The sequence below is a fragment of the Tachysurus fulvidraco genome, chromosome 3 (genome assembly GCF_022655615.1).
Source record: "Tachysurus fulvidraco isolate hzauxx_2018 chromosome 3, HZAU_PFXX_2.0, whole genome shotgun sequence".
Lineage (NCBI taxonomy): Eukaryota > Metazoa > Chordata > Actinopteri > Siluriformes > Bagridae > Tachysurus > Tachysurus fulvidraco.
Genome location: NC_062520.1, coordinates 17,023,652 through 17,034,640, shown reverse-complemented (window position 1 = coordinate 17,034,640; position 10,989 = coordinate 17,023,652). Strand labels below are relative to the sequence as shown.

The window sequence follows — 10,989 nt, the reverse complement described above, 5'->3', positions numbered from 1 at the left end:
TAAAGTTGCTACAATTTCTAATGAAAATTGTTGTATGAAAAAAAGAAGATTGTTCCTCCTTTAAAAGTTTCACATTTTCTATGTTCATGTTGTAGTTATGAAGTGTCTGTTTCAAATTACCCCACAGGATCTGAGTAGTATTTATATCTGGACTTTGACTCAGCCATTCCAGAATTCTATGTTTTTTTTTACAGCAAGTCCTTTGTGGATTTACTGGTATGCTTTTGTCATGTTGCAGGGTCCAGTTTATGGCTTCAGCTTAAATATTTTGACGGTTGGTCTCACATGTTCCTCAAGCACCTTCGGATACAATGTAGAATTCATAGTGGATTTTATGATGATGAGCTGGTCAGATCCTGCTGCAGCAAATCACCCAAACCATAACACTTCCATCTCCATGTTTTACAGTTGCTATGAGGTTCTTTTGCTGAAATGCTGTATTTGGTTTACACCAAACATGCCCTCTGTTATGATCTCCAAATAATTAAATTTTAGACTCATCAGTACAAAGCACATTATTCCAGAAGTCTTGGTCTCTGCGTTCTTTCACAAACGTCAGTCTTTCCCTCAGGTTATTCTAGGACAGCAAAGGTTTCCACCTTGCACACCTCCCATGATAATTAAAGTTGGCATCAACTGTAGCAAAAGCTTCTTGAAGGTCCCGTGATGATATTTTGTGGTTTTTGGTGACTTCTTTAATCATCTTGCAGTCTGCTCTTGGGGTGAATTTGCTTGGATGACCTGACCTGGCCATGTTGGAAGTTGTTTTAAATGTTTTTGGACAGTGGAATGGCTGATTACAAATTCTTTTGAGATCTTTTTATATCCACTACCAGACTCATAAGCATCAACAATATTCTTTCAACAATTAAAAGCAAACCAAACTAAGTATCAGAGGTTTAAAAGGCTCCTTCGAAATGTTCGCAAACAATGTTATAATAATTTACACGTGATGCAGTACATCTGTAGCTAATTTTATTCATTTAAAGTACAAATAAATTTAGGGGTGCCTTTACTTTTTCCTCACAAGATATTTGTGGTTGTTTTTTTGTTACAAATAATTAAAAAAAGACCTTTCTTTGGTTTTATTTGTTTAGTTATATTCCTTGAATCTTCCAATATTGTTCAAATGAAGGTAAAATACCCACATGTTTAACTATTTAAAAAATACTTAAATTGTCTTACATTTTTCACATGACTATATGTCAATAAATAGGACTGGATTGTTTTTGTGTTTTCTGTTCCTCATTTGTACTTTCCTTAACCTATTTTTTTTTTCCTTAGTTACCTCTGATTGGCAAAAATACCTCAAGAAACAGATATATATATAGTTCTGTGGAGTCCAATGGTGGATGTGGAGTTTCCCACATTACTGAGGAGGAAGTACCCACCTTAAAAAGTACACATTATATTTTCTCTAGGCATATATTTAAGTGCAAACCTTTGCATACAAAGTACAAACTGAAAAAAACTTTTATAGTTTGGTTTCATAGATGTTTGCTCTTTATAACAGGTAAACAAGTAACAGAGTTTTTTTCTTAAAGGTTTAAATCCCTATGTCTGTCTGTTACATAATTATTCACTAATAACAATCATATTCCAATAATAAAATTGGCTATATCTATATCTCATATATAATCTATATCTCATTATATATATATATATACACACACACACACACACACACACACACACACTCTGCTCTGTGTGTGTGTGTGTGTGTGTGTGTGTGTGTGTGTGTGTGTGTGTGTGTGTGTGTGTGTGTGTGTGCAGTAATGATGTGTGGGTTTGAGATCAAAAGACATAACTTCATCTTAAGTTCATCTTCATTAGGAGGAAAAAAGGGGAAGGTTTTAAACTAGCCAAGTCAATCAGCAGACCTAACCCCAACTGAGCATGCATGGCACTTTCTGAAGAGGAGACAATCACTGAAAGAAGCTGTGATACAAACCTGGAAATACATCACAAATTAAAAGTACAACAGTTTGGTTAGGACTGTTTGTTCTTATACTTTTGCTCTATAAAGCAGCAGGTAATCTGACAAAAGGTGACATGCTGCAAGTTATTTAGCACATCTATATGTAACATACATTTCTCCTGTTAAATAATGCACAAAAAAAAGAATACATATACATCAATATGCACAGAGCGAATTAGTGGAGTCCAGCTTATGTTTGTTTGCTGATTGGTGCAGGAAGAGTTCACTCAAACATATTATAAATCCATAATCCCAAACCCACAGGCGACTGTACGGTGTCGAGATGTGTCTCAACGAACGGTGTAATAATTCCAGCTTTTTCAAACACACTTGCTGATTTTCCATAGTGAGCAGTGTACACACCTGCAGCATGGCATTGTTGAGGCTCCGCCTTTAGATTCAAACGACGTTCTGTGATTGGCCATTTCAGACGCTGCGTCATATGTGTGAGAACTTCTGCACGCGCGGCCATGTTGACTAAAGTCTGAAGAGACAAAGGGACAGTGTTAATGAGAGCTACAGCAACAAGGAGAGTCAACGAGGAGCAACACAGAAGCGGATATTTATGTGTAAAAGATAAGCGAGGATTAAAACGTTCATATTAAAAAGGTAACATACTTAAACTCGGTTGAAATTTTATAGAAATCCTCAACGCACTAATTTACAGTATGGTTCCTCCGAGCTAGCTAGCTAGCTAGATTAGTTAGATAGCTAGTTAGTTAGCTCGATAGCTAAATAACTTGATTTTAACGGTCTTTTAGTGTTCACATTGAACACGTACTGTTTCAGTATTAACTATTTGTGTATAAAGCCTAACTTGCCCAGTATTTCACAACAAATAATCGTCTACATTATGTTTATTTTACTGCTCAGCTAAGGTTAGTTAGCTACTTTTGGACCGCCATGAAGCTTGAGGCTAATTAGCATTGTTAGCCAACTAACCAATAATAGTTGTATATTAGTTTTGGGTTACCTACTTATTGACTAATTAGATCGTTGTTGCTAACAATTAGCTTATCCATAATGTGTGTCGTTTTAAACATTTATACAGAAGCATGAGTGACGAGTTCCTTTGTTTTCAATAAAACGTTTGTTGTTAACATAAAGTAGTTATGCAGCTCTGTCTGACCGCAAAGGCTGCATGATAAAATTTTGCTGCATCGGTTAAGAAACACAAACAATTTTCATTTGGGAGTTTTCCACTATACACAACTCATATTTTTGTCAGTGTTAAATATACTGCCTCAAGACATGTCAAAGATTCACACTGCTTTTATAGATTAAATAAAAAATATATAAAACGCCCACTTCAGCCTGTGTTTATAAAGGGGAAAACACTGCAGTGTATATATCCCTGTTTTCCTCTAGCAGTTGGACATTGATTAATAATCTCTGCTGAATCACAATCGTATACAGACGAGGGTTCTTCAGTAGAACTCCTACATGCTAACAGATTTTCAACATTAGTAATTAACAGAGAAAAAGAACTTGTTCTGGAATTCTCAGAGATTGGTCTTTATGGCAAAACCTTGACAAATGTCAGACAGCAGAACACATTTGCCATTTTTTTCTGTTCTCTCCCAACCTAGTATTTGATTTCTGAAATACTGTCTTGTGTATTGACCATTACTGCTATCTTGTAAAATAATGTAGCATACCCTCTCTGTCTCAATCATGCATGCCATATACCTGCTTTCAACTGCATCATTCACACTTCCATTTCAACCAGACATTGTACATCTCTTTTAATGGAAGTTGTAGCAATTCTTCTCTCAAATGTTCACACTTGAAGACCAAACAATGAAAACCGAGGACAATTTTTTTCTGAATGTGACCATGCTAGTAGGCTTAACTAATTTAGTTTCAACATTGTCTAACAATTTATTTTATATTTTGAAGGTGGCACCCTGCAGAATCCTGTTTCTTCTTCAGTGAGGTGTTCAACAAGCCAGAGAGAAAAAAGCAGCTAGTAAATGCAGAATTCACGTAATTCTGTACTAACTTTCCAAATTAAATATAGTGCCAATTGGGTTCACTAGGGATAAACTGATAATTCCCATAAAGAAACACCAAAAAGCTTTGTAGATAACCAGAAATTTACATTTTTGAATTTCATATGCTCTTCAGCACTTGAATCCTAAAACAATATAAGTGTACCTTAGAGTAAGACAAAAGACTGGAAGTTGTTGAAGTTCCGAAGTAAATATTTTATAAACTCTTCAGGGATAACAAGTGAAAAAAGGAAGAAAAAAACCCAGCATATTTGTGCATTTACATCCCAAATTTTGTAGTCTAGATTTAAATGCTTCAAAATACATGCTCCCAAATCGTGTATTTTAATAGTGACAGCAGGTAATATTTATTCTTATAAATACATTTTTCTCCTCTTTTGGGAGAGTTTTCTTAAAAGCTATTTTCATACGTCAACACTTCTTCTTTTCAAGAGGTCTGCACGTACAAGTGAGAGTAGTCCAAGACAACTGTTTACACAGTAGGGCACTGGGTTTGACAGAAGCAGTGAAAGAACAGGGGCTTAGCATAAACTCTCAGAAAGGAAATCTGCAAGAACCCAACGACTGTGAGAAGTTATTTCTATAGCAATGGCCACTGCAAGGACCCAGATCCCCACATCGGTCATGGGAGTCACCAAACAAAATGGGCAGGCAGGGACACAGACAGCAACAGTGCTCAGTGCCTCCCAGAAAGGAAGCAGCATACCACACACCAGTGGTGGTATCAGGTAAACGTGATATATTTTGTATACACTTGAGTCTAGGTTTATTTCATTGGCTTTAATATAGTTATTTAATATATATTATTGCTATTTAATCTTTTGTTTAGATTTGGAGATGACTGGAAGAAGTCCCTGCAGCTCCCAGAAAAAGATACGAGAGTGAAAACCTCAGTAAGCTAGAACATTGCATACATGCATTCTTCTGTGTCATACAAAAACAGTCATTTTCTTTTGCCGTCTTTTAACCGTGTATCATGTTTGCACTCTCAAATTGTCACCAAGTTTAATAAGTCTGCCACATGGCTTTTTACGTCTCAGTATGGTTTCGTGTGAAGAGCCTGTGTTATGCCAGGAGGACAAGGAGTTAGACAACCTTGCTTTAAATTTTATTTGCACTGACTTATTAGTATTTTCCAAGTCTGTGTATTTCTTCTTCATAGCAGCCCTGTCATCACTAATTAATCCACCTTTTATAAACCATTCAACTACCGTCCATAAATGAGGTTAAGCAGATGGTAGGAATCGGATTGAGTTCATTGTTCTAATTCTAGCATTGAGGACCATCATACCACTGTAAAGACAACTCATCTAGCATGTTTGTGCTTTTTCTGTCATATGTGCACACACCATACACAATGTAGAAATGTGATTGACTGGTATCTAGGGAAGGTATGTCATTTGTGAGCAAATGGGGAGATGATGATAATTCGGTGCTTGTAAAATTTAAATTGAAATTCATGAGTAACCTTGGTTTCACATTTTGTATTCTTTATAAAATGCAAATATTTGCATAGTTTTTGCATTTATTTGTTCATTTTTACAGAAAACTATTTCAGCCATTTCACTGCATCTACTTGGGCACAAATTAGTTTCTTGAGATGTTTTTATTTTTCTCACTTTTATTATCCATGAAAACTTTCTAAAATGTTCTTAGATGAATGACCACCTAAACCTTTTTTAGGATGTGACTGCAACCAAAGGGAATGAGTTTGAAGACTATTGCCTTAAACGTGAATTGTTAATGGGCATTTTTGAAATGGGTTGGGAGAAGCCATCTCCTATTCAGGTATTGTGAATCTATCTGAACTAAGCAGCAAATCTCATTTATATGTTTGTTTTTCAATTAACATTTGTGTAAATAATGACACGTGTTAAATTAATTAAATAATTGTTTTTTTGTTTTTTTTTTTTGTTATTATTTTGCTTTTATTTTAAAGGAGGAAAGCATTCCCATTGCCCTGTCAGGAAGGGACATTCTTGCACGGGCCAAAAATGGCACAGGGAAGAGCGGAGCCTACCTCATCCCTCTCCTGGAGAGGATTGACCTAAAAAAGGATCATATTCAAGGTACAATGGCTTGAAGTAACAACGCAAATAGTTTCATGCTATCCTTAAATAGATTCAGTGTCTTTTGTCTGTTGGTAGAGATGACACAATAAAAGAATAAATACATTAGTTTGTGTGTTCTCTTCCTTTCAGACAGTTGTCTGTAGATTAGTGTTTCCCAGATTATCAGATAGCATGTCACTAGTAAAGCAGTTTGCTATTGGGTTATTATGCACCAGATGTAGAATAATGCTTTCTCATGCTCTCTTGCTTCCTAGCCATAGTAATGGTGCCAACTCGTGAACTGGCTCTGCAGGTGAGCCAAATCTGTATTAACATGAGTAGGCACATGGGGGGAGTGAAGGTCATGGCCACTACTGGTGGAACCAATCTAAAGGACGATATCATGCGCCTGGATGAGATGGGTAAGCCTGCATACATCAACCAGCAGTTTGAGAAGGCTCCCAATAAGATTAAGAAAAGTGAAATTGCATTTTCTTAATATATCTAATAATGGAATAGAACAAGGCATGAAAGCCTTTATCACCCCATATACATTACAGCACAGTGGAATTCTTTTCTTCACATACCCCAACTGAACTTGAAATTCGATTTTCAACACACTCCAAATTTATTTGACTTTCTATTTTTATTTTTTCCTTTTCTCCCCTTTTCCATTTTCCTTCCTTTATTTTTCTGCTGTTTTTTAGTACATGTGGTGATTGCCACACCAGGCAGGCTGCTGGACCTTATGAAGAAAGGTGTGGCCAAAACGGGCAAAGTCCAAATGATGGTGATGGATGAGGTAGGTCTTGTTTATCTCTACATAAAGTCATAAGTTATAAGAATGGTGATGTCAGACAAACCCAGAGCAGAAAATGTAGAGGGCTCTTATGTAATGGGTTTACCAAAGTCTATATCTATTACATACACCAAATGAATGCTGTGTTGTGCATCTCTTTTTGTCATTATGCCTATAATACTTTAGGCAGACAAATTGCTCTCTCAAGACTTTGTCACCCTCATTGAGGAAATTATTGGATTTACGGACAAGAATCGTCAGATTCTACTTTATTCTGCCACCTTCCCCACTACTGTACAAAAATTCATGGTGAGTGAAGCAACCAGCGGGTCAAATACATGGGTTTTTGAAGAATTTGATCTATTTAAGAATTGAATTTATGGAGTTTTTCCAATTTACCATATATTTAAGTTTTCCAGCTGAGTCCTTAATGCAAATTAATTTTTTGTTCTCCTGTCATGCAAATGATGTTATTAATTTAATCATAGTATATCTGAGACATGCATGTTTCTTCTAAATCTGTTTTTAACTTAATATTTATTGGTTCTCTTGTTTGGTACAGTCAAAACACCTAAAAAAGCCCTATGAGATTAACCTGATGGATGAGTTGACACTCAAGGGCATTACTCAGTACTATGCTTATGTAACAGAGAGACAGAAAGTGCACTGCCTCAACACACTTTTCTCCAGGGTAAGTACACAGTGCTTTTTACTTTTTATTAATTTTAGTTAAAAAGTTTAATTCTAAAACACAGTATTGGCATTTTTGTGTCTTGCGTATCATATTGATTTAAGCATAGTGATGTATAATGATGCATTCATTCATACAGATATACAATAAAGTTTTTGTTTTCAGACAAATTTTCATTTGCTAAAATGTAATATAAAAAAAATAAAGATTAGGTTAGATATCTCTTGAATTAAATGTGTAAAACCGGTGAAAATAATCTTGCATGATGATGAATAAATAACAGTGTCCATTTGAAACCATCAGTAGTGCAGCAATCAACAATATTAGTGCTATAAGAATATCAACAGAATTGTGAGAATTTTAAAAGTTTGAATTTATTGTTGTTTGTTTATCCTGAGTAGGATTGTCTAAAGTGAGTTTAGTTATATTTCTTCCTTCATTATTATTATTATCCATAATTAATACATGTTTGTAGTGCACCATAAGCATTCAGTTACACCAAGTGCGAATTTGACTTTATTTGGAAACAGACTCTCCAGTGGAACCCAGTGGAAGTTTAGAATAAGTTGTCACTGTTCATTTGTCATATATCCCATAAGATCTATTTGTATGCTTTCTTATTTAGCTCCAGATCAACCAGTCTATAATCTTTTGTAACTCAACCCAGAGGGTGGAACTTTTGGCTAAGAAGATCACACAATTGGGCTACTCTTGTTTTTACATCCATGCAAAAATGATGCAGGTGATTTTTTAAAATTTTAATTTTATTATTATTTTTAAGGACATGATCATTAGAATTACCTTTTTAGCTATTACTCCAGAAACTGTCATTTCTCTCTCTTTATCAGAAGCATATTTTAGTTTTTTGTTTTAGTTTGTATGTTAATTGAAGTTTTTATTAAATAAGTGCATGCATTGCAACGTTGCAGGAATACAGAAATCGCGTGTTCCATGACTTCAGAAACGGCCTCTGTAGAAACCTGGTTTGCACAGGTCAGTGTTTTGCTCTTTAGACTAATCTTATCCACAGTGGTGCTGGATTTAATCATATAATTTGTTTAGTATTGTAATCACTTTTTACAGATCTTTTTACAAGAGGAATTGACATTCAGGCTGTCAATGTGGTCATCAACTTTGACTTTCCCAAAAATGCAGAGACCTACCTACACCGCATTGGAAGATCAGGTAAATACCCTAGATCTGCTTTACATGTGTAAAGTCCTTCTATGCTCCTGAATCCTAACATTCCTTATTAATTAGCACTTTATTAAGAACACTATACTAATGAGTACAACCTCCCTTTGCACTTACAACAGCCTCCATTCTTTATTGAAATCATTGTTGTGGTTATGAAGCCAGTTGGAGGTGACGTGTTTTGTGACCTGCTGCATTATCATGCTGGAGGTAGCTTTTAGAATATGGTCAATTGTGGCCATGAAGGGTCTGGTCACAGTAAGCAGTAATACTCAAATAGGCTGTGGCATTCAAGCAATGACTGGCATCAAGGTGTGGAAAGAAAACATTTCCCACACCATTATACCATATAACGTGTGTTACGTTACTTTAAAAGTGAAATAAAAAATTTCATTCATTTTAGAATGTTCATATTTTACTAGGTCGGTTTGGGCACCTGGGTCTGGCCATTAATCTGATTACTTCAGAGGATCGTTTCAATCTGAAGGCCATTGAGGACCAGCTAGTGACAGACATTAAGCCCATTCCCGGGAGCATTGACAAGAGCCTGTATGTGGCAGAGTTCCACTCCATCAACCACGAGGAAGAGGAAGAGAAGGACGCTGCACTCAGTGCATCTTAATTGGTAACCCCACAGGACCATTCGACTGAGAGCTAATACACCTAATATAATAAATAAATATCTTATTTGTGTTTTGTTTTATATTAATAAAATGAATCAATAAACATCAGTGCAAAAATATTGATTGAATTAAACATTGACTAATCCAGCTTAAATGTTTTGGTTTTTTTGACAGATTCTTGGCTGGAGAATAAGTGGATGATTTCTGGCATTTTGCACATCTTCTGTTGAACATGGGCACAAGGGTGAAGTCCCCTTTACTTCATTTGACCATTCTTACCAATTTGTCATTTCCTCTGTTGCACTGGCTCTGCAAAGCTATCAGACTGCTAATTGTTTAATACCACCCTACATGTTACTAGCACTGATATTTTTGGGAATAATCGTTTCTCCAGTATGTTACATTTGCCTATCACCATTTTGCTTTGTTACCAAATATGAAAGGGTACTTCAGTTCAGTATGGTCATGTGTAAAACCTACCTCAGCAGCCCTGCCCCATAAATAAGTGCTAAAATAGTTGAAAGTGATTTTTGTATCGTTCCCAGCAACTTTATACGAGCACTTGCTTACACAGTTATGCATAAACCTAAGTGCCTTTAATGCTTTATGAACACTCAGTGGGACCCCAGGTTCAGGATTAAGTGGCCTGAATATATTTTTAAAAAGCAAAAAATTAATCAGGTTTCTTTTGAAATTTGCAGGTTAGATTTTTTTTAATGGCATGCATTCCTAGAAGAATTTATTGTATGTCTGAGCCAGGTTGTATTTTACCAGTTTACCAAATGGATTATTTTTTTTGTGTTCATGTTTTTGTTGTAATACAAACTGATAAGTGCTCATGTAAAAAAAAAAAAAGCACTCACATTTGTGTAGTTCTCAAAGCTGTTTGATGCCAATCTGAGCCAATTCCAACTTTTCCTTTTCCTTGTTTGTGTTCGTCATTTCCATCTTTGATGCATTGTGAGTAGAAGTGCTGCTTTTACTGACATGTAAAAGGGAGACTATCCAAACCTTTTGTTCCAGATGTCAGTGCCAGCATCTACGTTGTCTCATTTTCTTTGAAGAGAAATAAAGTATCCAGCATATTTTCATGCAGTTTATTCTTTCACTGCTTAGTGGAAGTTCTTCTTAAAATTTACATTATTCATATATTATGTATATACATATACTTCATGTGCCTAAAGAAGTCTGTCTTTAATATTGTATAAATATTGTGATATCCAACACGATGTTAATTACACATTTACACTTGCTTTCAAAGATTCAAGGCACTCAGATTGCCTCATACATGTTTTATACATACAGTGTAGTATAAATTATACACTTGCTGATTCTTCACTTGGAAAATTTGATGAAAGCGTATGGTACATATCAAGGGAGTGTCTCATGCCAATTGCCCATATCTGAAGTTATGGAGGATAACCTTTATTTAAAAATAGCACTCCACTGTCTTTTACTTCCAACTACACTACATCTAATTTTAGTGGAATTAACAGACTATTAAAGTAAATTTGTTTACAGATTTTATAAAGAAAAAGTAAATGGAAGTCAATTGTATTAATAGTATATAATTGAATTAACCATGCAGAATTGTAAAATTAATATACATGCATTCTCTATACAGTAGAGTTTATATCAACC

The 10,989-nt window shown here is 35.3% G+C and overlaps 1 protein-coding gene across 1 annotated transcript; it reads left to right on the top strand.

Annotated features, from left to right (window-relative positions):
- The first annotated feature begins 2,426 nt into the window (after positions 1-2,426).
- Positions 2,427-10,433, top strand: ddx61 (DEAD (Asp-Glu-Ala-Asp) box helicase 61). Its single transcript, XM_027149927.2, has 14 exons — positions 2,427-2,587; positions 3,878-4,718; positions 4,820-4,883; positions 5,674-5,778; positions 5,930-6,059; positions 6,317-6,463; positions 6,749-6,843; positions 7,027-7,149; positions 7,403-7,531; positions 8,157-8,273; positions 8,461-8,524; positions 8,615-8,716; positions 9,148-9,350; positions 9,523-10,433. Exons 2-13 carry the CDS (start codon positions 4,579-4,581, stop codon positions 9,345-9,347), a joined length of 1,416 nt encoding a protein of 471 aa, XP_027005728.1. The 5' UTR covers positions 2,427-2,587; positions 3,878-4,578; the 3' UTR covers positions 9,348-9,350; positions 9,523-10,433.
- Positions 10,434-10,989: the final 556 nt, after the last annotated feature.

Bases quoted from the DNA above. Each gene is read 5' to 3' on its own strand.
- ddx61 (XM_027149927.2), top strand. From the start codon at position 4,579: ATGGCCACTGCAAGGACCCAGATCCCCACATCGGTCATGGGAGTCACC. The intron at 4,884-5,673 runs GTAAGCTAGAAC...AACCTTTTTTAG, and splicing joins ATACGAGAGTGAAAACCTCA to GATGTGACTGCAACCAAAGG. The intron at 7,532-8,156 runs GTAAGTACACAG...TTTCTTATTTAG, and splicing joins TCAACACACTTTTCTCCAGG to CTCCAGATCAACCAGTCTAT.